The sequence below is a fragment of the Petromyzon marinus genome, chromosome 59, assembly GCF_048934315.1.
Source record: "Petromyzon marinus isolate PM22_M1 ecotype Great Lakes invasive population chromosome 59, UKy_Petmar_22M1.pri1.0, whole genome shotgun sequence".
Lineage (NCBI taxonomy): Eukaryota > Metazoa > Chordata > Hyperoartia > Petromyzontiformes > Petromyzontidae > Petromyzon > Petromyzon marinus.
The window spans coordinates 3,290,455-3,316,244 of NC_133725.1; the positions used below are offsets into that span (position 1 = coordinate 3,290,455).

General features: G+C 51.9%; 1 protein-coding gene across 3 annotated transcripts in view; it reads right to left on the bottom strand.

The window, feature by feature from the left end:
* Positions 1-1,489: 1,489 nt before the first annotated feature.
* The window catches only part of LOC116955290 (pre-B-cell leukemia transcription factor 1-like), a 96,031-nt gene continuing 71,730 nt past the window's right edge, over positions 1,490-25,790 (bottom strand). For 2 of the 3 annotated variants that reach the window (XM_032976267.2, XM_032976266.2), the window contains exons 8-10: positions 17,042-17,151; positions 12,774-12,860; positions 1,490-9,487 (exon numbers count right to left, since the gene is read on the bottom strand). In XM_032976267.2, coding sequence (XP_032832158.2) covers positions 9,407-9,487; positions 12,774-12,860; positions 17,042-17,151 — 278 coding nt within the window. In that variant the 3' untranslated portion in view covers positions 1,490-9,406. The remainder of the gene's footprint in view (positions 9,488-12,773; positions 12,861-17,041; positions 17,152-25,790) is intronic. The other variant, XM_032976268.2, reaches the window with a different exon arrangement.

Sequence of the window (25,790 nt, forward strand, 5' to 3'; positions counted from 1 at the left end):
CACCGCCACCACCGCCACCGCCACCACCACCACCACCGCCACCGCCACGACGCCACCACCACCGCCACCACCGCCACCGCCGCCACCACCGCCACCACCGCCACCACCGCCACCGCCACCGCCACCACCGCCACCACCGCCACCACCGCCACCGCCACCGCCACCGCCGCCACCACCGCCGTCACCGCCACCACTGCCACCACCGCCACGACCGCCTCCACCACCGCCACCACTGCCACCACCGCCACGACCGCCTCCACCACCACCGCCACCGCCACCACCGCCACGACCAAACTCCACCGGCCCACAACGACCGCCCCCCCCAATTTCGTCCACCGCCTCCGAGCGAGCAGAGAGAGAGGTTCTACCCGGCGCGGTTTCCCCGTTTTGCCGCCCATCGCGGCCATGCCGGTCTATAATCTATTTTTCTTTTTTAACCGACGGACTTCGTCCATCGTCGAACGAGCGCAATCCCGGCCCTTCGTTGGTGGGGTGGGGTGGTGGTGGTGATGGTGATGGGGGGGGGGGGGGCATCGTCCGGTCGCGGAAGCTCCCCGCCAAACGCCTTCGGTTTTTAGTTTGTCGATTCGCCAACACGACGACCGCCGGCGGCCGCGACGTTTCGTGCTGCCGGCACGTCGAGCCCACCGTGCTCATCGTAATCGGAGGGTGGGCGCGAGGGAAGCAGAGGGTTGTACAATTTTGATAGACCGCGGCCGGCGGTGTCCTTCGTGCGGCGAGAGAGTCAGACTCGAGATCTCGATCGATCAATCGACAAAGGCAACCGCGGGCGACGGAGCTGGGAGAAGCGCAGGTCACCGAATCGCGCCGGGAATCAAACAAAATTTTTCGCCGATCCCACAGCGCGGGGGGGGGGGGGGGGGTTGCCGTCGTTGAAGTCGCCGTTCGTTCGTTCGTTCGTTGTCGTTGTCGCCGCTGTCGCGGATTTTTCCTCCGCCTCCTCCGTCTTCCGCGGAAACGCCACGCCACATCAAAAAAGTTCAAAATAAAAAAACCCCCAAAACCAAACCAAGCCCGGCCTCCGCGATTCCGCCCGCCCGCCCGCCCGCCCGCCCGCCCCGAACCCCCCAACCGAGTCCACGCTGGGTGCCTCGGCAGCGTGACGCCGATGCAAACAAATTGTTGTTGCTGTTGTTGTTGTTGCTGTCGAGCAGGCACCGCCGCTCGCAAGTCGTCGACCGCGCTTGCGACCAGTGGGGGGGGGAGGGTTGCGTGACGGAGCGAGCGGGCGGTTGTGCGACCGGTTGCCGCCTCTCGAGCGACAGTTGCGGGAAACCGATTGCTCGGGCGTTGACCCCCCCCCCCCCCCCCCCCCCCCCCCCCCCCCCCCACCGGGGTTGAACGGGATATGATTATATATAATATAGTTTATTAGTTGCACGCCGGACAAAACTAATGCATCCGCGCTGAAACTAAATTGTACAGAGCTAACCGCCCGCGACACACAGGGAGTTGCCGAGCAAGCGACTGTCCTTACAATTTGATAGTTTTTATTATTTTTATTCTTGTTATATATATTTTGTTTTCCTAAGTTACAGACGTCGTCATCAACCGGGGCGTAACTTCGAGCGTCCAGACGGCACACGCCGCATCCTGGATACCACTCGCTATGGGCTGTGGCTTACAGTTGTCTTGTACGTACATAGGTGTATGTTGAGGCTATGGGGAGTGTTGAGTCTATGGGCAGTGTTGAGGCTATGGGGAGTGTTGAGTCTATGGGCAGCGTTGAGTCTATGGTGGTGTTGCGTCTATGGGCAGTGTTGAGTCTATGGGCAGTGTTGAGTCTATGGGCAGTGTTGAGTCTATGGTGCAGTGTTGAGTCTATGGGCAGTGTTGAGTCTATGGGCAGTGCTAAGTCTATGGGCAGTGTTGAGTCTATGGGTAGTGTTGAGTCTATGGGCAGTGTTGAGTCTATGGGCAGTGTTGAGTCTATGGGCAGTGTTGAGTCTATGGTGCAGTGCTGAGTCTATGTGCAGCGTTGAGTCTATGGGCAGTGTTGAGTCTATGGTGCAGTGTTGAGTCTATGGGCAGTGTTGAGTCTATGGGCAGTGTTGAGTCTATGGGCAGTGCTAAGTCTATGTGCAGTGTTGAGTCTATGGGTAGTGTTGAGTCTATGGGCAGCGTTGAGTCTATGGGCAGTGTTGAGTCTATGGGCAGTGTTGAGTCTATGGTGCAGTGTTGAGTCTATAGTGCAGTGCTGAGTCTATGTGCAGCGTTGAGTCTATGGGCAGTGTTGAGTCTATGGTGCAGTGTTGAGTCTATGGTGCAGTGTTGAGTCTATGTGCAGCGTTGAGTCTATGGGCAGTGTTGAGTCTATGGTGCAGTGTTGAGTCTATGGGCAGTGTTGAGTCTATGGGCAGTGCTAAGTCTATGGGCAGTGTTGAGTCTATGAGTAGTGTTGAGTCTATGGGCAGTGTTGAGTCTATGGGCAGTGTTGAGTCTATGGGCAGTGTTGAGTCTATGGTGCAGTGCAGAGTCTATGTGCAGCGTTGAGTCTATGGGCAGTGTTGAGTCTATGGTGCAGTGTTGAGTCTATGGGCAGTGTTGAGTCTATGGGCAGTGTTGAGTCTATGGGCAGTGCTAAGTCTATGTGCAGTGTTGAGTCTATGGGTAGTGTTGAGTCTATGGGCAGCGTTGAGTCTATGGGCAGTGTTGAGTCTATGGGCAGTGTTGAGTCTATGGTGCAGTGTTGAGTCTATGGTGCAGTGCTGAGTCTATGTGCAGCGTTGAGTCTATGGGCAGTGTTGAGTCTATGGTGCAGTGTTGAGTCTATGGGCAGTGTTGAGTCTATGGGCAGTGTTGAGTCTATGGTGCAGTTTTGAGTCTATGGGCAGTGCTAAGTCTATGGGCAGTGTTGAGTCTATGGGCAGTGTTGAGTCTATGGGCAGTGTTGAGTCTATGGGCAGTGTTGGGTCGATGGGCAGTGTTGAGTCTATGGGCAGTGTTGAGTCTATGGTGCAGTGTTGAGTCTATGGGCAGTGTTGAGTCTATGGGCAGTGTTGAGTCTATGGTGCAGTGTTGAGTCTATGGTGCAGTGTTGAGTCTATGGGTAGTGTTGAGTCTATGGGTAGTGTTGAGTCTATGGGCAGTGTTGAGTCTATGGGTAGTGGTAGTCTATGGGCAGTGTTGAGTCTATGGGCAGTGTTGAGTCTATGGGCAGCGTTGAGTCTATGGGTAGTGTTGAGTCTATGGGTAGTGTTGAGTCTATGGGCAGTGTTGAGTCTATGGGTAGTGGTAGTCTATGGGCAGTGTTGAGTCTAGGGGGAAGTGTTGAGTCTATGGGCAGTGTTGAGTCTATGGGCAGTGTTGAGTTTATGGTGGTGTTGCGTCTATGGGCAGTGTTGAGTCTATGGGCAGTGTTGAGTCTATGGGTAGTGGTAGTCTATGGGCAGTGTTGGGTCTATGGGCAGCGTTGAGTCTATGGGCAGTGTTGAGTCTATGGGCAGTGTTGAGTCTATGGGTAGTGGTAGTCTATGGGCAGTGTTGAGTCTATGGGCAGTGTTGAGTCTATGGGCAGCGTTGAGTCTATGGGCAGTGTTGAGTTTATGGTGAAGTGTTGAGTCTATGGGCAGTGTTGAGTCTATGGGCAGTGTTGAGTATATTGGCAGTGTTGAGTCTATGGTGAAGTGTTGAGTCTATGGGCAGTGTTGAGTCTATGGGCAGTGTTGAGTCTATGGGCAGTGTTGAGTCTATGTGCAGCGTTGAGTCTATGGGCAGTGTTGAGTCTATGGTGCAGTGTTGAGTCTATGGGCAGTGTTGAGTCTATGGGCAGTGTTGAGTCTATGGTGCAGCGTTGAGTCTATGGGCAGTGTTGAGTCTATGGTGCAGTGTTGAGTCTATGGGCAGTGTTGAGTCTATGGGCAGTGTTGAGTGTATGGTGCAGTGCTAAGTCTATGGGCAGTGTTGAGTCTATGGTGCAGTGTTGAGTCTATGGGCAGTGCTAAGTCTATGGGTAGTGTTGAGTCTATGGGCAGTGTTGAGTCTATGGTGCAGTGTTGAGTCTATGGGCAGTGCTAAGTCTATGGGCAGTGCTGAGTCTATGGGCAGTGCTAAGTCTATGGGCAGTGTTGAGTCTATGTGCAGCGTTGAGTCTATGGGCAGTGTTGAGTCTATGGGCAGTTGTTGAGTCTATGTGCAGCGTTGAGTCTATGGGCAGTTGTTGAGTCTATGTGCAGCGTTGAGTCTATGTGCAGTGTTGAGTCTATGGTGCAGTGCTGAGTCTATGTGCAGTGCTGAGTCTATGGTGCAGTGCTGAGTCTATGTGCAGTGTTGAGTCTATGGGCAGTGTTGAGTCTATGGGCAGTGTTGAGTCTATGGGCAATGTTGAGTCTATGGTGCAGTGTTGAGTCTATGGGCAGTGTTGAGTCTATGTGCAGTGTTGAGTCTACGTGCAGTATTAATGTGTATGTGTGCGTACGTTGAACTTCTTTCGCACCGTACGTAGCCAACCGTGCCCATCGGATGTGCGATCATGGTCTTGGTTTCTTTCCCCCCCGCCGGATCGTCACACGTCCTGGTGCACCTTCGCCTCGCCAGGACGTACCAAGCCGCGTCATCGTGTAACAATGACGCAAATGCAAATGAAAGTTTTCCGCGGAGATTTGCGGGCGGTACGAGCGGGCCAAGGCGGCGGCAGCCGCGCGGTCGCCGACCGGTTCAAAGGCGTCGAATCCCACCGGCGGGCCGCCCTGGTTAATACCGCAGCGCGGGAATAAAACGTAACGGGTGTAAATGAGCCCCGCTGCCGCGACGCGCCGTGTGCGCTCCGCTCAAAGCGGACGTTTCAGAAGTACCCCTCGAGGTAGGTCGCAGAGGGCGGAGCGCCAGCATCCCGCTGTGTTGTGTATGTGTGTGTGTGTGTCGCATGGCAAAATGTAGCGGTCCAGTTACAATTGGGACAACGATTTTTTGACCGTGCAAATTTTTTTGTTGTTTTTGTTGTTTGCTCGATCGGGATCGCACGCGGCAGCCGCGGCAGCCGCAGGAGATGTGAAGCGATGAGAGAGATGAAGTGATGAGAGAGATAAAGTGATGAGAGAGATAAAGCGATGAGAGATAAAGCGATGAGAGAGATAAAGTGATGAGAGATAAAGTGATGAGAGAGATAAAGCGATGAGAGATAAAGTGACGAGAGATAAAGTGATGAGAGAGATAAAGCGATGAGAGAGATAAAGTGATGAGAGATAAAGTGATGAGAGAGATAAAGTGATGAGAGATAAAGTGATGAGAGATAAAGCGATGAGAGATAAAGCGATGAGAGATAAAGTGATGAGAGAGAAAGCGATGAGAGATAAAGTGATGAGAGATAAAGTGATGAGAGATAAAGTGGCGGGAGATAAAGCGATGAGAGATAATGTGATGAGAGATAAAGTGATGAGAGATAAAGCGATGAGAGATAAAGCGATGAGAGATAAAGCGACGAGAGATAAAGTGATGAGAGATAAAGCGACGAGAGATAAAGTGATGATAGATAAAGTGAGGAGAGATAAAGTGATGAGAGATAAAGTGATGAGAGATAAAGCGATGATAGATAAAGTGAGGAGAGATAAAGTGATGAGAGATAAAGTGATGAGAGATAAAGCGATGAGAGATAAAGCGATGAGAGATAAAGTGATGAGAGAGAAAGCGATGAGAGATAAAGTGATGAGAGATAAAGTGATGAGAGATAAAGTGGCGAGAGATAAAGCGATGAGAGATAATGTGATGAGAGATAAAGTGATGAGAGATAAAGCGATGAGAGATAAAGCGATGAGAGATAAAGCGACGAGAGATAAAGTGACGAGAGATAAAGTGATGAGAGATAAAGCGACGAGAGATAAAGTGATGATAGATAAAGTGAGGAGAGATAAAGTGATGAGAGATAAAGTGATGAGAGATAAAGCGATGATAGATAAAGTGAGGAGAGATAAAGTGATGAGAGATAAAGTGATGAGAGATAAAGCAATGAGAGATAAAGTGATGAGAGATTAAGCGATGAAAGATAAAGTGGTGAGAGATAAAGTGATGAGAGATAAAGTGATGAGAGAGATAAAGCGATGATAGATAAAGTGATGAGAGATAAAGTGATGAGAGAGATAAAGCGATGATAGATAAAGTGATGAGAGATAAAGCGATGAGAGATAAAGTGATGAGAGATAAAGCGATGAGAGATAAAGTGATGAGAGATAAAGCGATGAGAGATAAAGTGATGAGAGATAAAGCGATGAGAGATAAAGTGATTAGAGATTAAGCGATGAGAGATAAAGCGATGAAAGATAAAGCGATGAGAGATAAAGTGATGAGAGAGATAAAGCGATGAGAGATATTTCATTTTCGTTGTTTCGACGCCTTTGTTTGCACTTCTAGTTTCGCTTCGATGCCGTGCGCCACTGTAAGATGTCACCACATCTACGCCTCGACGTACGGAACGAAACATGTGGACGACTTCTCCGCAAATCTGGCTGTCGCCTGATGAAGCTGGTTGCAATCGTCGGCGAAAACGTCGTACTAGGTTGTGTGCTGCTGCACTAGCGAGAGAATTGGCCGCGTTCTGTTCACGTGACAAACCTCGCTGGTTGGCCGTGCCGGGCGGCGGTGGCGGGTTTAACTGGGCGTTTGTATATTTACGCGACACCAAACTTCCAGAACCCGCATTGCGGATGACATTGGTCGCGAGAGCCTCCCAACTTGTTAAACTGGAGCGGGGGAAAGGTTGCCAAAGAGGTAGAAGTCAACGCGCGCGCCCGGCACACCGCATCGAGTAGAACCCCTCGCCCCCCTACCCACCCCCCTCCCTCTCCCTCCACGACGATCGACAAATCCGCTGCGCCTGCGAATCCGCTCCGCGCTCTAAACCGGCGACCCGGCAAAAGCGGGGCAGGCGGCTGTGCACCGGCGGTCCTCCAGCCGGCGCCGTCTGAGGTTTCGGTCGTGTGCCGCGGTTCCGCTCGCCGTCGACAAGCACAGCGGAGTGGCCGGCCCAGGCCCTGGTGACCGTTCAGTCTCATCGCGTGGAGTTAACGGACGGGCTGAGAGTCGCGAAGCGGACTCGGAGCCGTGGGACTGGATTCGGAGGCGTGGGGCTGGATTCGGAGGTGTGGACTGGATTCAGAGTCGTGGCCTGGATTCAGAGTCGTGGACTGGATTCAGAGGCGTGGGGCTGGATTCGGAGTCGTGGACCTGGATTCGGAGGCGTGGACTGGATTCAGAGGCGTGGGGCTGGATTCGGAGGCGTGGACTGGATTCAGAGGCGTGGGACTGGATTCAGAGGCGTGGACTGGATTCAGAGTCCTGGACTGGATTCAGAGTCGTGGACTGGATTCAGACGCGTGGGATTGGATTCGGAGGCGTGGGACTGGATTCAGAGTCGTGGACTGGATTCAGAGGCGTGGACTGGATTCAGAGTCGTGGACTCAATTCAGAGTCGTGGACTGGATTCAGAGTCGTGGACTGGATTCAGAGTCGTGGACTCAATTCAGAGTCGTGGACTGGATTCGGAGGTGTGGACTGGATTCAGAGGCGTGGACTGGATTCAGAGGCGTGGGACTGGATTCAGAGGCGTGGACTGGATTCAGAGGCGTGGGACTGGATTCAGAGGCGTGGACTGGATTCAGAGGCGTGGACTGGATTCAGAGTCGTGGACTGCATTCAAAGTCGTGGACTGGATTCAGAGTCCTGGACTGGATTCAGAGACGTGGACTGGATTCAGAGTCGTGGACTGGATTCAGAGGCGTGGACTGGATTCAGAGGCGTGGGACTGGATTCAGAGGCGTGGGATTGGATTCGGAGGCGTGGGACTGGATTCAGAGTCGTGGACTCAATTCAGAGTCGTGGACTGGATTCACAGTCGTGGACTGGATTCAGAGTAGTGGACTCAATTCAGAGTCGTGGACTGGATTCGGAGGCGTGGACTGGATTCAGAGGCGTGGACTGGATTCAGAGGCGTGGGACTGGATTCAGAGGCGTGGACTGGATTCAGAGGCGTGGGACTGGATTCAGAGGCGTGGACTGGATTCAGAGGCGTGGACTGGATTCAGAGTCGTGGACTGCATTCAAAGTCGTGGACTGGATTCAGAGTCCTGGACTGGATTCAGAGACGTGGACTGGATTCAGAGTCGTGGACTGGATTCAGAGGCGTGGACTGGATTCAGAGGCGTGGGACTGGATTCAGAGGCGTGGACTGGATTCAGAGTCGTGGACTGGATTCAGAAGCGTGGACTGGATTCAGAGTCGTGGGACTGGATTCATTGGCATGGGCTGGATTCAGAGGCGTGGGACTGGATTCAGAGTCATGGACTGGATTCAGAATCGTGGACTGGATTCAGAGTCGTGGACTAAATTAAGAGGCATGGACTAAATTAAGAGGCGTGGACTGGATTCAGAGACGTGGACTGGATTCAGAGGCGTGGACTGGATTCAGAGTTGTGAGTGGATTCAGAGTCGCGGACTGGATTCAGAGACGTGGACTGGATTCAGAGTCGTGGACTGGATTCAGAGGCGTGGACTGGATTCAGAGGCATGGACTGGATTCAGAGTCATGGCCTGGATTCAGAGTCATGGCCTGGATTCACAGGCGTGGACTAGATTCAGAAGCGTGGACTGGATTCAGAGGCGTGGACTGGATTCAGAGTCATGGCCTGGATTCAGAGTCGTGGACTGGATTCAGAGGCGTGGACTGGATTCAGAAGCGTGGACTGGATTCAGAGTCGTGGACTGGATTCAGAGTCGTGGACTGGATTCAGAGTCGTGGACTGGATTCAGAGTCGTGGACTGGATTCGGAGACGTGGACTGGATTCAGAGTCGTGGACTGGATTCAGAGGCGTGGACTGGATTCAGAGGCGTGGACTGGATTCAGAAGCGTGGACTGGATTCAGAGTCGTGGACTGGATTCAGAGGCGTGGACTGGATTCAGAGTCATGGACTGGATTCAGAGCCATGGACTGGACTTAGCGTCATGGACTGGACTAAGAGTCATGGCCTGGATTCAGAGCCATGGACTGGACTGAGATTCATGCAGCAGACCGAGAATCATGGAGCGGATTAGGAGTCATAGAGTCAACTACGAATCATGGGACTGGACTAAAAAGTCATGGAGCGGGACTAAGCGTCATGGACCAGACTGAGAGTCAAGGACCGGACCCAGAGTGGTGGAACTGGACTAAGAGACGTCGACCAGACTGAGAGACATGGAGCGGCCTCGATCAACTTCACATATGTGAGCCATCGTCAATGAAAAAAATTACACACACACACACAAAACACAAACCACTGATATTCCCGTCGCTGATCTCGTGAAGGAAATGAACGGTGGCGAGACGTCGCCAGTGCGACACACGCACGCACAAACACGCACGCGCGCGCATGGGCGCACGGCGCTGCCAGTTCCACGGGAGAGTGGCGCTGGCGCTAATTGGAGGTGTCAGAGTGGACGCTGCCGGGGCCGTCAGCCGGAGACGGCGTTTTTGCCTCCTGCCAGCGACCGTTCATCTGCAACGAGAGAGAGAGGGAGAGAGGGGAGGGCAAACGACGTCATCGGCCGGGCGTCTCTGACGTCGTGGGCACAGGCGCTCGCTAACAGACGATCCGCGCCACGATTCATCGGCGCCACCACCGCCATCTCCCGCGGTTCCTGCCACGGCGACGATCCGATCCCCCGTGTCCGCGCACGAGCCGATTCCGTCGCTCCATCGCTCTCGCCGCCTGGAGGAACGCGCCGCTGGGACGCCGCGGCTGACAACAGAACCGATGGCCGGGGAACGGTCAACTCTGTTCGTTGGTAGTTTGTTGTTGTTGTTGTTCTTCCAGCGCACACTCCGATTAGCATGGTGGGCTACATACGGTGCGAAAGAAGGTCAACATAAATTTCGATTTAAAGCTTTCGTGACTGCAATGATTAATCTTTTTTGGTTCTTTCGGTAAAGTCACGTAGAATGAGAATAAAATAATAAATTGATAAAATAAAATAACACAATAATATTCTCACTCCAGCGCTGTCCTACCAGACAGTCTCGCCCCCTTCACCTGATGAAGGCCGCTTGTGTTGTGGCCGAAACGTCGTGAGAATATTATTGTGTTATTTTATTTTATCAATTTATTATTTTATTCTCATTCTACGTGACTTTACCGAAAGAACCAAAGAAGAAGGTCAACATAGCCCATAGACTCAACACTGCCCGTAGACTCAACGCTGCCCATAGACTCAACACTGCCCATAGACTCAACACTGCCCATAGACTCAACACTACCCACAGACTCAACACTGCCCGTAGACTCAACACTACCCACAGACTCAACACTGCCCGTAGACTCAACACTACCCACAGACTCAACACTGCCCGTAGACTCAACACTACCCACAGACTCAACACTGCCCATAGACTCAACACTACCCACAGACTCAACACTGCCCGTAGACTCAACGCTGCCCATAGACTCAACACTGCCCATAGACTCAACACTGCCCATAGACTCAACACTGCCCATAGACTCAACACTGCCCATAGACTCAACACTGCCCATAGACTCAACACTGCCCATAGACTCAACACTGCCCATAGACTCAACACTGCCCATAGACTCAACACTACCCATAGACTCAACACTGCCCATAGACTCAACACTGCCCATAGACTCAACACTACCCATAGACTCAACACTACCCATAGACTCAACACTACCCATAGACTCAACACTGCACCTCCGATTAGTGCGGTTGGCCACGTACGGTGCTAAAGAAGTTCAACGCACAGTACGTACATTAGTTAATTACTTTATCATTTTTTATTTGAATGTTGTCGCTTTTTTATAGGATTAGTTTAGAATTTAATAACCCAATCACTTTTTCATTTAAGAATTTTCGACATATTTGCACGTTATTCTTCTTCTTCTTCTCCTCATAAGTGACCGCCCAACCAAGGGTCTGGCCGGCTGTGGAAGAGTAGGCCAAGTACCACTCGAGAGAGAGACAGAGGGGGGGGAGGCCCCTCTTAGAGCGTGATCGAGCGGAAAGCTCTCTCCGCCCAACAGCGGTGTGTGAAGAGGTTCCTTCATTTTTCATCCTACGTGCTGTTGTAGAATTTGTCATATCCGCCGGTCGCGTGGAATTCCATTGGTCTCGGGCAGGCTCTCACCAAAAGACGAAAAAAAAAGGACCCACTCGTTTCTGATCTGGCTCCGCACCTAACCACCTCTCCCGTTCCGACGACGTACGTGTGTGTGTGTGTGTGCGCATCGGGGAACGTGGTTTAGTGGTTATTTATTGAAGTGGATGTGTTACCAGCCCCTCGCACCCGTCCATCAGCCAGTCACATGAGTCAGTCGACCCGTGGCACCTGGGTCTGCCCCGTGACCTCCTGCCAGCGGGCGTTCGACACTTCACGTGGCCTCGAGGTGCGCATGGCCTGGCACAAGCGTCGTGGTGACGTCACCGCCACTTAGTGGCGGTTGTTGTTGTTGTTGCTGCATCGGGGAACACTAAACTAAAATAACATCTCGATTTAAAGCTTTTGTGACTGCAATGATGCATCTTCTTTGGTTCTTTCTGTAAAGTCACCACGTAGAATGAGAATAAAATAATAAATTAATAAAATAAAATAACACGATAAAATTCTCATGACGTTTCGGCCACAACACAAGCGGCCTTCATCAGGTGAAGGGACGAGACTGTCTTCGCTCCAGCGCTGTCCTCCAGACATTCTCGTCCCTTCACCTGATGAAGGCCACTTGTGTTGTCGCCGAAACGTCGTGAGAATTTCATCGTGTAATTTCATTAATTCATTACTTTATTCTCATTCTACGTGGTGACTTTACCGAAAGGACCAAGGAAGATAAAATGACATCGTCGTCATCATCGCTACCGAGGCCACGTGGGTAGGGCGTGCGTCACGGATCCGGCGTCGGCCACAGGGGCGCCGGATCCAACGAACGCCAAGCGGGACGCCGGCCCCGCGCGGCCCGCAGACGCCTTCGGGGGCGGGGCGGGGTTAATTTTGGGCGCGTTTGCAGCTTTCCCGAATGGACTGCCGTCTGCCTGACGGTCGTGTGACGGGCGTTAACTTCCCGCATGGCAGAGCAAGATGATGGGGGGGGGAAGTCACGGGCTGAATCTCTGCCGTGTGCACCAGAGCGGCACTCGGAGATGTCTCCCAGGCTGGAGGGAGGGGAGGATATTTCCGAAGGGATTCCCCCCGCCCACTCTCGTCTCGTGAAGATGACCGTAACGACGACGCCGTGACAACGCCGTGACGACAATGACGTAACGACAATGCCATGACGACACCGTGACGTCACCGTGACTACGCCGTAACGACAACGCCATGACGACGCCGTGACGTCGCCATGACGACGCCGACGCCGTGACGTCGCAGTGACGATACAATGACGACGCCGTGACGACACCGTGACGATGCCGTGACGTCGCCGTGACGCCGCCGTGACGACAATGACGTGACGATGCTGTGACGACGCCGACACCGTGACGTCGCCGTGACGACGACGTCGTGACGTCGCCGTGACGACGCCGACGCCGTGACGTCGCCGTGACGACACCGTGACAACACCGTGGCAACGCAGTGACGACGCCGTGACGACGACGCCGTGACAACGACGACGCAGTGACGACGCCGTGACGATGACACCGTGACGATGACACCGTGACGACGCAGTGATGACGCAGTGACGACGACGGCGTGACGACGTCTCCGTGGCGACGACGCCGGTGGCGGTAAAACTTGACGGGGGACGTCGGGTGACCGCTGCACGGCCGGCGACTTACGGTGAGAGGTTGTGGACTGTACATGTGGCGCGCCCCCACGGGGTCACTGTATCCGACGGTCTGATTGATATGGCGAAGGGAAGCTACCTGCACAACGGGAGACACACGAACACACACGCTTGACAGGAGACACACGGAACACACAGACACACGGAACACACAGACACACGGAACACACAAACACACGTAACACACAGACACACGGAACACACAGACACACGGAACACACAGACACACGGAACACACAGACACACGGAACACACAGACACACGGAACACACAGACACACGGAACACACAGACACACGGAACACACACACACACGGAACACACACACACATGGAACACACACACACACGGAACACACAGACACACGGAACACACAGACACACGGAACACACAGACACACGGAACACACAGACACACGGAACACACAGACACACGGAACACACAGAGACACAGAACACACACACACACGGAACACACACACACACACACGGAACACACACACACACGGAACACACACACACACGGAACACACAGACACACGGAACACACACACACACGGAACACACACACACACGGAACACACACACACACGGAACACACACACACACGGAACACACACACACACGGAACACACACACACACGGAACACACAGACACACGGAACACACAGACACACGGAACACACAGACACACGGAACACACAGACACACGGAACACACAGACACACGGAACACACAGAGACACAGAACACACACACACACGGAACACACACACACACACGGAACACACACACACACGGAACACACACACACACGGAACACACACACACACGGAACACACACACACACGGAACACACACACACACGGAACACACACACACACGGAACACACAGACACACGGAACACACAGACACACGGAACACACAGACACACGGAACACACAGACACACGGAACACACAGACACACGGAACACACAGACACACGGAACACACAGACACACGGAACACACAGACACACGGAACACACAGACACACGGAACACACAGACACACGGAACACACAGAGACACAGAACACACACACACACGGAACACACACACACACACACGGAACACACACACACACGGAACACACACACACACGGAACACACACACACACGGAACACACACGCACGACAGGAGATGCACGGAACACACAGACAAGCACGCACACGTGTTCAGTTTCATCATGACGACGATGAGGATAATGGCGACGGTGGGATGGGTGGGTTGAGGTGGTGCTGAATAAGCTGCCGGCATGCACGGCTGAAACGTTGGACATCCGCGAGGAGCGACACGCAATCCCAAAACGCGTCGGCAGGGCCATGAATGTAAAATCCGCAAAAAAGAAAACAAGGCCGGATGGGAGGGCTGTGCTCTCTGTGGCTGTGAGATGTTGACTACCTCGCCTGGTGTACAGGAGGTCATGGGTTCAATTCCGACCCTGACGCCTGCTGCTGTATATTTGGAGTTTGCGTGTCTCTCTCTCTCATCATCATCATCATCACGGTAGCTATGATATGTTAACTACCTCGCCTGGTGTACAGGAGGTCGTGGGTTCAATTCCGACCCTGACGCCTGCTGCTGTATATTTGGAGTTTGCGGTGTCTCTCTCATCATCATCATCATCACGGTGGCTAGGAGATGTTAACTATCTCGCCTGGTGTACAGGAGGTCATGGGTTCGATCCAAACCCTGACAATGCCTGCTGTATATTTGGAGTTTGCGTGTCTCTCTCTCTCTCATCATCATCACGGTGGCTAGGAGATGTTAACTACCTCGCATGGTGTACAGGAGGTCGTGGGTTCGATCCAAACCCTGACAATGCCTGCTGCTGTATATTTGGAGTTTGCGTGTCTCTCTCTCATCATCACGGTGGCTAGGAGATGTTAACCACCTCGCCTGGTGTACAGGAGGTCGTGGGTTCCATCCCGACACTGACGCCCGCTGCATATTTGGGAGTTTGCGCGTCTCTCTCTCTCTCTCTCCGTGGTCGTGTGGATTTTTCTCCGGGTCCTCCGGATTTTTCCCTCCACAGTTCGAATCGACGTCACCACGCGTTGAGAGATTTTTGGCTGCTGCTAGACATTTCCACGTGATTTTGATGATGATAAGCCCACTTCGTTCATGACAGCTTCTGAAAAATATCTACTTAGCTCAGTGGGGCCTCACCTGGTAAAATAAAAAAAAATAAGAGTTTCGTTTTTTTGTTTTTGTTTTAGTTTAGTTACGCCGAATGCCGCCAATTTCAAACGAAGGCTGTAAACTCCCTGGAGGGCGACGTTTAGAGCGACCGAACCTCCTGAGAATCACGCTGAGTACGACATCAGCCTGATGAAGCTAGCTGTAATTACTGGCGAAACGTCGTGCTCTGCCTTACCAATTGGCCGTGTCGGGTGGTGGCGGGTTTAACGACACGTTCATTTATTTACGCGATCTAACCCAACGGGAAAAAAAAAACTGTGTCATGAATGATATTGGTCGCGAAAGCGGGCGTGTTAAACTAATACATTAAAGTTTTTTTATTTTATTTCACCAGGCATGAGGCCCACTTTTTTTCAGAAGCGACCCGGCTATCAGAAATGACAGCTCAACGAAGTGGGCTTATCATCATCGTCGTCATCATCATCATCTCGTGTGGAAAATTACAGCAGTCGCCAAATACACTGAGCGTGCGACGTCCATTCTACATGTGGAGGGATAAAACCGGAGGACCCGAAAAAAAATCCACGCTACCATGGAGAGAGAGACACGCAAACTCCAAATACACAGCAGCAGCAGGCGTCAGGGTCGGGATCGAACCCACGGCCTCCTGCATACCAGGCGAGATAGTTAACATCTACTAGCCACCGTGATGATGAGAGAGAGAGAGAGACACGCAAACTCCAAATACACAGCAGCAGGCGTCAGGGTTGTGATCGAACCCACGACCTCTTGTATACCAGGCGAGGTAGTCAACATCTCCTAGCCACCGTGATGATGATGATGAGAGAGACATGCAAACTCAAAATATACAGCCGCAGGCATCTTGGTCTGGATCTAACCCACGACCTCCAGGCGTGGGATAGTTCCCAATCGGCGATTCGTTCGTGTCGCGACGCCGATAGCGGCCGTCACGGCGACATTTGGGTGAGAGGATGGTGGTGGTGGTGGTGGTGGCAAAAAACATGACGGTGACAGTTTTGTTGTTTTTAAAGATGGATATATCCGCGCAGAATGCTCAAGGATGCACGCGGTGTATTTTACCCCCCCTCATTCCACTGGAACACCGCAGCCGTGCCAGCGCCGGTGCCTACACAGCACCGGTGGTTTGGTGCTTTGCCGAGCCGGGTCGTGACCACACAAGAGGGGTGGGTGGGGGGGTAGCGTTTGTAGCCTGGCTTGGGAGGCCAATCAGGACCACTGGTGGGGAGGTTAATGGAAAGCAAGAGTGTTCATTTCAGGATCAGCATATTGTATTTGTACTGGAGGAATCCGATGAGCTGTGAGGCTCCAGCAGCAATGACGCGTCGGCACGTCACGTCGGTCGGTGCCGACGGAGCGAGGACGCGGCATCACCACCGCGGCGTCTATGCAGTGGATGGGGGAAAAAAAAAAGTGCTGGCTCGGCAACGGCTGCGGCATGGCTCGGTTGTGTCAGTGGAAAAAAAAATAAACGGTCCTGGCTCGGAATGGCTCGGTTGTGTCAGCGGAAAGGAAAGGAAAAAGAAAAACCGGTGCTGGCTCGACACGGCTCGGTTGTGTCAGTGGAAAAAGAAAAAAAAACCCGTGCTGGTTCGGCACATCTCGATTGTGTCAGTGTTAAGGAAAGGAAAAAGAAAAAAACCCGTGCTGGCTCGGCACGGCTCGGTTGTGTCAGTGGAAAAAGAAAAACCTGTGCTGGCTCGGCACGGTTCGGTTGTGTCAGTGGATAAAGAAAAACCCGTGCTGCCTCGGCATGGCTCGGTTGTGTCAGTGGAAAAAGAAAAACCCCGTGCTGCCTCGGCATGGCTGGATTGTGTCAGTGGAAAGGGAAGGAAAAAGAAAACAAACCCGTGCTGGCTCGGCACGGCTCGGTTGTGTCAGTGCAAAAAGAAAACAAACCCGTGCTGGCTCGGCACGGCTCCGTTGTGTCAGTGGAAAAAGAAAACAAACCCGTGCTGGCTCGGCACGGCTCCGTTGTGTCAGTGGGAGGGAAAAAAAAAAGAAAGCGGAGGCATCGTATATATCGTGACATCCCCTACCTGTGATTGCACATGGCTCCCAACCTGTGAGGATGAGAAGCTCTCGCCATTGAGACTCTGCATCATGAACAAGTCTCCTGCATTAGGCGAGCTAAAGGGCACGGAGGAACCTGGAAACAAGATAGTCCTGCCTGAGCGTTACGCTTTAACGGGAGGAGGTTTACGTGACGCGAGGTGGCTTAGTGTCGAGAGGGCGCCACCTGCGGAGAGACAGACAGGCGACGACGGGGCCGACACTCAGATCCAGGAGACCCAGAGAGGGACCGTGATGTAAAAATAAAAGGGTTTTTCCCCTTTTTTCTGGCAACAAAACTTAAACCTTTTTACAAGGATTCATGTTACTGCATTAACCACAATACCTGCAGTCAAAATGCAAACAAAAAACATACTGTGATAATATATGCATTGTCCTTGAAACTGATTGGTCCACACCAAGGGACGCCTTTTGGCGTCATCTGGTCGAGCACCAATTGGGTCGAGGCTCAAAAGAAAGCCGTCCCTTGGTTTGGACCAATCAGTTTCAAGGACAATGCCACATATATTATCATAGTATGTTTTTTGTTTGCATTGAGCTTCCCTACGCAGCAATTTGCCACCCCCTGTCACGTTGTGTGGTTTTTTTGTCGTTTGCTTTCGTTTGTCCCTTGTCAACGTTCTGACCATGCCCCCCTGCCCCCCGAGCCCCACCACTTTACCGGAAATCTGTCGCAACAACAACAACAACAATATATAAAAGAGCATTGTAGTTCGCCGGATTCTTCCCCTCGAAATCGAGATTCCGATTCTTATGCTGATCCGCAAAATAAATTGATGAATAAATAAATAAATAGATGGATTGGCAAGGCCGGGGACAGAATATATACAGGGGACGCCTCTATTTACGAACATTCGACTCATGAACTTTCCGAAATCCGAACAAACCCGGTCCGTACAGTACATCTGCAGAATGTGAAGAACCGGTGGCTTCTACATCTACAGAACGTGAAGAACCGGTGGCATTAACATCTGCAGAACGTAAAGAACCAGTGGCATCTATATCTGCAGAACGTGAAGAACCAGTGGCATCTACATCAGCAGAACGTGAAGAACCAGTGGCATCTACATCTACAGAACGTGAAGAACCAGTGGCATCTACATCTGCAGAACGTGAAGAACCAGTGGCATCTACATCTGCAGAATGTGAAGAACTAGTGGCATCTACATCTGCAGAACGTGAAGAACCAGTGGCATCAACATCTGCAGAGCGTGAAGAACCAGTGGCATCTACATCTGCAGAACGTGAAGAACCAGTGGCATCTACATCTGCAGAACGTGAAGAACCGGTGGTGTCTACATCTACAGAAAGTGAAGAACCGGTGGCGTCTACATATGCAGAACGTAAAGAACCAGTGGAATCTACATCTGCAGAACGTGAAGAACCAGTGAATCTACATCTGCAGAACGTGAAGAACCAGTGTCATCTACATCTGCACGACGTGAAGAACCAGTGGCATCTACACCTGCAGAACGTGAAGAACCGGTGGCATCTACATGTGCAGAACGCGAAGCATCAGTGGCATCTACATCTACAGAATGTGAAGAACCAGTGACATCTATATCTGCAAAACGTGAAGAACCAGTGGCATCTACATATGCAGAATGTGAAGAACCAGTGGAATCTACATCTACAGAACGTGAAGAACCAGTGGCATCTACATCTGCAGAACATGAAGAACCAGTGGCATCTACATCTGCAAAATGTGAAGCACCAGTCCCATCTACATCTACAGAACGTGAAGAACCAGTGGCATCAACATCTGCAGAGCGTGAAGAACCAGTGGCATCTACATCTGCAGAACGTGAATAACCAGTGGCATCTACATCTGCAGAACGTGAAGAACCAGTGGCATCTACATCTACAGAACGTGAAGAACCAGTGACATCTACATCTCCAGAACGTGAAGAACCAGTGGCATCTGCAGCACGTGAAGAACCAGTGGCGTCTACATCTGCAAAACGTGAAAAACCAGTGGCATCTACATCTGCAGAACGTGAAGAACCAGTGGCATCTACATCTGCAGAACGTGAAGAACCAGTGGCATCTACATCTGCAGAAAGTGAAGAACTAGTGGCATCTACATCTGCAGAAAGTGAAGAACCAGTGGCATCTACATCTGCAGAACGTGAAGAACCAGTGGCATCTACATCTGCAGAACGTGAAGAACCAGTGGCATCTACATCTGCAGAACGTGAAGAACCAGTGGCATCTACATCTGCAGAAAGTGAAGAACCAGTGGCATCTACATCTGCAGAACGTGATGAACCAGTGGCATCTACATCTGCAGAACGTGAAGAACCAGTGGCATCTACATCTGCAGAACGTGAAGAACCAGTGGCATCTACATCTGCAGAACGTGAAGAACCAGTGGCATCTACATCTGCAGAACGTGAAGAACCAGTGGCATCTACATCTGCAGAACGTGAAGAACCAGTGGCATCTACATCTACAGAACGTGAAGAACCAGTGGCATCTACATCTGCAGAACGTGAAGAACCAGTGGCATCTACATCTACAGAACGTGAAGAACCAGTGGCATCTACATCTGCAGAACGTGAAGAACCAGTGACATCTGCATCTACCAGTGGCATCTACATCTACAGGAGATTATACAACTTTTAAAGCCCTTCCCCGTGTTTAGTGTACATGCCGTGCAACACGTTTGCAATCGACGAGAGTAAAAGTTTTGACTTATGAACCAATCGACTTATGAACAGACCTCTGGACCCTAGCTCGTTCGTGAGTAGAGGCGTCCCTGTATTATAAAACAAAACAAGAAAATAATTAGGGGGAAAAAATAAAATTTGCATTTTTTGGAGTAAAACATTTAGGGGGAAAAAAAGAAGGAAACATTAAAAAAGGGAAGGGAAAACACGAGGAGAGAAGGATCAATACGGAAGAAGAAAAATCAGGGAAGATATTTAGGATAAAGGGAAAGAAATTAGAAAAAAAAACTAGGGAAAAATTAGGAAATAAAGGAATGAAAAAATGTTTTGAAAACAAAATGAAAGAATAAACCCTCCACGCACACTGCACGCTCCCCTCCTTCCCCACCTCCGTAGCAAACCGCTCGCTCGTTCCTCCGCTCCGTGCGCTTGGCCGCACTGAAGCCGAGACCCCGGCAGAGCGGCCTCTCCCAGTGCCACGGTGGCTATGAGATGTTGACTACCTCGCCTGGTATACAGGAGGTCGTGGGTTCGATCCAGACCCTGACGCCTGCTGCTGTATATTTGGAGTTTGCGTGTCTCTCTCTCTCTCATCATCATCACGGTGGCTATGAGATGTTGACTACCTCGCCTGGTGTACAGGAGGTCGTGGGTTCAATCCCGACCCTGACGCCTGCTGCTGTATATTTGGAGTTTGCGTGTCTCTCTCTCTCATCATAATCACGGTGGCTAGGAGATGTTAACTACCTCGCCTGGTGTACAGGAGGTCGTGGGCTCGATCACGACCTTGACGCCTGCTGCTGTATATTTGGAGTCTGCGTGTCTCTCTCTCATCATCATCATCATCACGGTGGCTAGGAGATGTTAACTACCTCGCCTGGTGTACAGGAGGTCGTGGGTTCCATCCAGACCTTGACGCCTGCTGCTGTATATTTGGAGTTTGCGTGTCTCTCTCTCTCTCTCATCATCATCACGGTGGCTAGGAGATGTTAACTACCTCGCCTGGTGTACAGGAGGTCGTGGGTTTGATCACAACCCTAACACCTGCTGCTGTATATTTGAAGTTTGCGTCTCTCTCTCTCTCTCTCTCCCCGTGGTCGCGTGGATTTTTCTCCGGGTCCTCCTGGCTTTCACCCCTCCGCACCTACACAGCGTTTGGCTGCTGCGATGAATTTCCACGTGATGGCGAAAATCCGCCGCTTCGTTAGAGCCGTCGTCTGTCGCTTCTGACAAAGGGGCTCTCCGCAGTTCAGTGCTGGGCCTTACACCTGGTTCAAATTAAAAACAAAGACAGTGTCATATTCTTGGTTCTTTCGGTAAAGTCAAGACAGCGTCGTTCTTAGTGGATGACAACGCTGAGGTCACTCTTGCCCGGGTTCTCCAGGGGCATCGCGACTTGTTCACGCCGGAGCTACCGTTCGTATCAGACGGACAGAGCCAACGAGTCCGGTGTTATGTAGAGGTGACTCCCCTAACAGCCATACGACTTTACCCTAGAGCAGGGGTGTGGGGAGCGTCCGGCCCGCGGGCCTGATACGGCCCGCGGGCCGTATGAGGCCCGCGGGCCGGATGAGGCACCGATAAATCATTTTGGGTCTCTGGCCCTTGCCAAAGGCAACCGCAATGGGGGGGGGGGGACTCGAGAATTCAATGAATCTAGGAGAGCAAAACCTGGACAAGCAGTTTGCGAGCAGCAGCAACAGCGTCAGCAGCCGGCCAACATCGTCACACGCCTCGCCCAAAGAGAAGCAGTGCCAGCCCGTCGCATTAGGCGGTTTGAGTTAATTAAGCGTTTGAGCAAATATAAACGGGCTAATGATTTAAGTCGATATTTTTTTTTTTTTGCGTGGCCCGCGAATGATATTTACGTGAATATCCAAAATGGCCCTTGGCAGACAAAAAAGATTTCTCCTCCCTTGTCCTAGAGTCTCACTCATATCGGATCGACTCCAACGGGAGCTACCGTAAACCATCCCCCCCCCACCCCCCCCCACGTTACGCACGGACGGACAGACGAACGCTCTAGCGGATCGATGCTTTAAAAACTTGGTTTAGGAGGGGTGGGTGGGTGGGGTGGGGGGAGCGGTCTCCTGGATCTAAGTTTCGAGAGGCAGTGCAGCTTCATGCGGAGCGCAGGACAGCAGCGGTTGGGACAAAGGGCATTGAAACATTCAGCGTGGATTCTTAGGGCAACTCCTGCTGAGGTGGCTAGGAGATGTTGACTACCTCGCCTGGTGTACAGGAGGTTCGTGGGTTCGATCACGACCCTGACGCCTGCTGCTGCTGTATATTTGGAGTTTGCGGTGTCTCTCATCATCATCATCACGGTGGCTAGGAGATGTTAACTACCTCGCCTGGTGTACAGGAGGTTCGTGGGTTCGATCCCGACCCTGACGCCTGCTGCTGCTGTATATTTGGAGTTTGCGTGTCTCTCTCATCATCATCACGGTGGCTAGGAGATGTTAACTACCTCGCCTGGTGTACAGGAGGTTAGTGGATTCGATTACGACCCTGACGCCTGCTGCTGCTGTATATTTGGAGTTTGCGTTTCTCTCTCTGTCTCCCCGCGGTCGCGTGGATTTTTCTCTGGGATTCTCCGTTTTTTTTCCCCCTTCACATTTAAAATCGTATTCGTGGCTCCCGATATACATTTCCCGCTAAGTACCTTACCCCTCCAAAGCAGTTTAAAAAAAAAGTTAAACGGTGAGCCAGAGCCTCGACTCAAGCGGGTCCAATCGAGCCAATGGCGTTACGTCGCCGGTGGAAACTCCACGTTCCCATGGCGGCGGGCGAACGGGTAAGGACATCCATCGGTGGGCCACATGATCGCCCTTTGAGCGTCAGTCTCTTGATCTGACACCGGTGGTGAGACGGGGCCGTGACGCAGGTGTCGATGAACTTGCGGGAATTGTTATCGGAGCACGCAAGTCCGCGTGTTTCACCCACGGGCGTGTGTGCTTAATGCAGCCTTGATGGGTGATGATGATGCCTTCCAATTGGTGTCTGTTTCGGTGTGTGAACATCTTCACACCGGCTGTATTGGTTTAACACGTAGCTTTCGCGACCAGTATCATCCATAATAGAGGTTTTTGTCGGGGTTAGATCGCGTAAATATATAAAGCGTTGTGTCGTAAAAGCCGCCACCACCCGACGCAGCCAATTAGTAACGGTTTAGTGTCACGTGAACGGAACGTGGCCAATTCGTTACCAGTATAGCACACACCGGTTGTGTGTTGGAGAGTAAATCCACGAAATTTACAATTGTGGATTTACAATTGTGGATTTGCTCTCCAACGCAGCGGTGTGTGCTGCACTAGTGACGAATTGGCCACGTTCTGTTTACGTGACGCTAAACCGTCATGAATGGCCCGTTTCGGGTGGTGGTGGTGGTGGCGGGTTTAATGACGCTACATTTATATTTTCCCGATCTAACCCAAACAAACCTCTATTATGGACTTCCTGTATTATCGAAATGGTAAATGAAGCCTATTGCCTATTCATATTTTGTCATCATCATCATGGTTTGAGACGCAACATATTGTGCTAAGAATCCAGGTCTGAATTCCTTTTTTTTTGCAAATGGATTTTAACCGCGTGCGGACAGGAACACATAGCAAAAGCAAACTGGGCATGCCAAGCAAGTTAAGTGAGCCTCGCAGACTTAAGCATGACAATCACATTGTTCTCACACCGCATTAGGAGATGCATTTGCAGAACAGTTGCACATGAAGCGAGTGGGTTTTTCTTCTGATTTCAGTTTGGGTGTGCACACTCACACACCTACACGCGCACACATACAACAACAACAACCGCCATTCGACACTAAGTGGCGGTGACGTCACCACGGTGCTTGTGCCAGGCTATGTGCACCTTGAGGCCACGTGAAGTGTCGAACGCCCGCTGGCAGGATGTCACGGGACAGGCCCAGGTACCACGGGTCGACTGACTGAGATGACTGAGATGCCTGGCTGATGCACCACCTGTGCCCCCTACTGTGCCAACTTGCTGTGCGTTAGCCACCCGGCGCTCCGCTCGTTGTTGTGAGCATCGCTCCTCTGCCCTCTGTTGTTGTTGAAGGGCGACTGCCTCCAACTGCCCAGTAGCGTCCTTCACGAGCCTCCTCCACAGAGGCCGATCTTGACACCGCTGGTACCAGTCATCGGCAAGTCCACTCAGCTCCACGTCCTCCTGTATCACGTCACTCCATCTCTTCTCTAGCCTGTGCCGCGCCCGTTTAGCCCCCTCCATCCGGCCAAACAAAAGCTGTTTTGGCATGCGGTGACTGGGCATGCGGGCTACATGACCCAGCCAATGCAGCCTTGCCTGCCGGAGGAGCTTACCGATGGGACTTTGTCCAGATCTTTAGAGGATTGTGAGCTCCTCACACAATCCAGTCTGGTTAAACCCAGGATGGATCGTAGGCAGGCCAGCCTAAATGTTTCTAACCGGCGAAGATGTTCCATTAGGCGGGTCCACGTTTCGCAAGCGTAGAGAAGGGAGGGAATGACTGTGGCCGAGAAGACCTGAAGCTTAGTGCGGAGCGACAGACCAGGTAGCTTACACACAGCGTTACACAACCGATGAAAAGATAATGCTGCTCGACTGATTCGGAATAAGACCTCTGCTGTCAAACCGGAGTCGGTCATGAGCACATTGCCCAGGTATGGAAAATTCGCCACTCTCTCCACAACTGCCTCATCACCAATTGGAAGTTGTGGGGGTGGAGTGTCCGATGGTACAAAATACCCAGGCAGGTGCTTGGTTTTGGTGGGGCTGATGGTAAGGCCCAAATTTCTTAGTGGCATGCTCCAGGTTCAGCAGCAGCGCCTCCAACTCCTCCTCTGAGTGAGCAACAATTACCAGATCATCGGCATACATAACGTGGTTGAGCAATAGGGAGCCATCCCTTGACCACACCCGGGCATCGATCAGCCTCCCATTATATCTGTACCAAATGGAAATTCCCCTGGTACAGCAACTGAAGGCTTCACGAACTACGTGGTCGAAATAAATGTTAAATAATGTTGGAGCCAGAGGACATCCCTGTCGCACCCCAAGGTGTACAGGGAATGGCTCTTACTCCCAGCCACATAGTTTTACCCAGGCCTGCTCACCATCATGAAGGTCCTTAATGAGCATCAGCAGAGGGTCAGGGACTCCGAAAGCACAAAGAACAACCCAGAGCCCAGGCCTACTCATGGTATCATAGGCCTTGACCAGGTCAATAAGGCAGAGATGTAGGTCTTGTTGGAATTCCCTACACCTCTGCTGTTGCAGACGGACAGAAAATATGACATCTGTGCAGGACCGCCTTTCCTGAAACCGCATTGGGATTCCGCAAGCCTCTCCTTAGCGTGCCTAGCAAGGCGATGTTGAATAATCCTTGCCAGGACCTTTCCCAGCACACTGAGGAGTGAGATGCCCCTGTAGTTGTTAGAGTTTGTGCGGCCCCCCTTCTTAAAGAGGGGGACCACCAGGGCATCCTTCCAATCCTGCGGAACCCGTCCAGTGGCCCAGACTGTTGTTGTGATGTCATGTAGGGCAGTCTGTGCACAAACGCCACCCTCCCTCAGCATTTCGCTTGGGAGATCATCTCTTCCCGGTGCCTTTACACTCACAGGGGGTGACTTCCTCTTCCAATATTTGAGGCACCGCAGCCTCAGCAGGGTCATCCCCACTTTGTCACATGATGTTTTCCAGGCTGAGGGATTCCCCTTCCCCCAGGACTTCACAGAAATGCTCAGCAATTCTGCACACCTGTTCCTGGGGGTCGGAGATTGGATCACCGTTCTTTCCCCTAATGATGGTATGGTAATAGGTGTGGCACTGCAGATTATGTTTTTGATGGAGTTAAATAGGGATTTGTGATCGCAGGCCATTGAGGCAGACTCCATCTCCTCAGCAACCCGCGACCTCCACCCATCCTTGCAGCGCCTCACGGCTCTCCGAACCTCGGAGCGAAGGCTGCGGTGAGCCTCCTCATTCTCCCACGTGGGATGCTGTAGCCGATGAAAGTGGGCCTGTCGCTTTTTATCACCATCCTGAA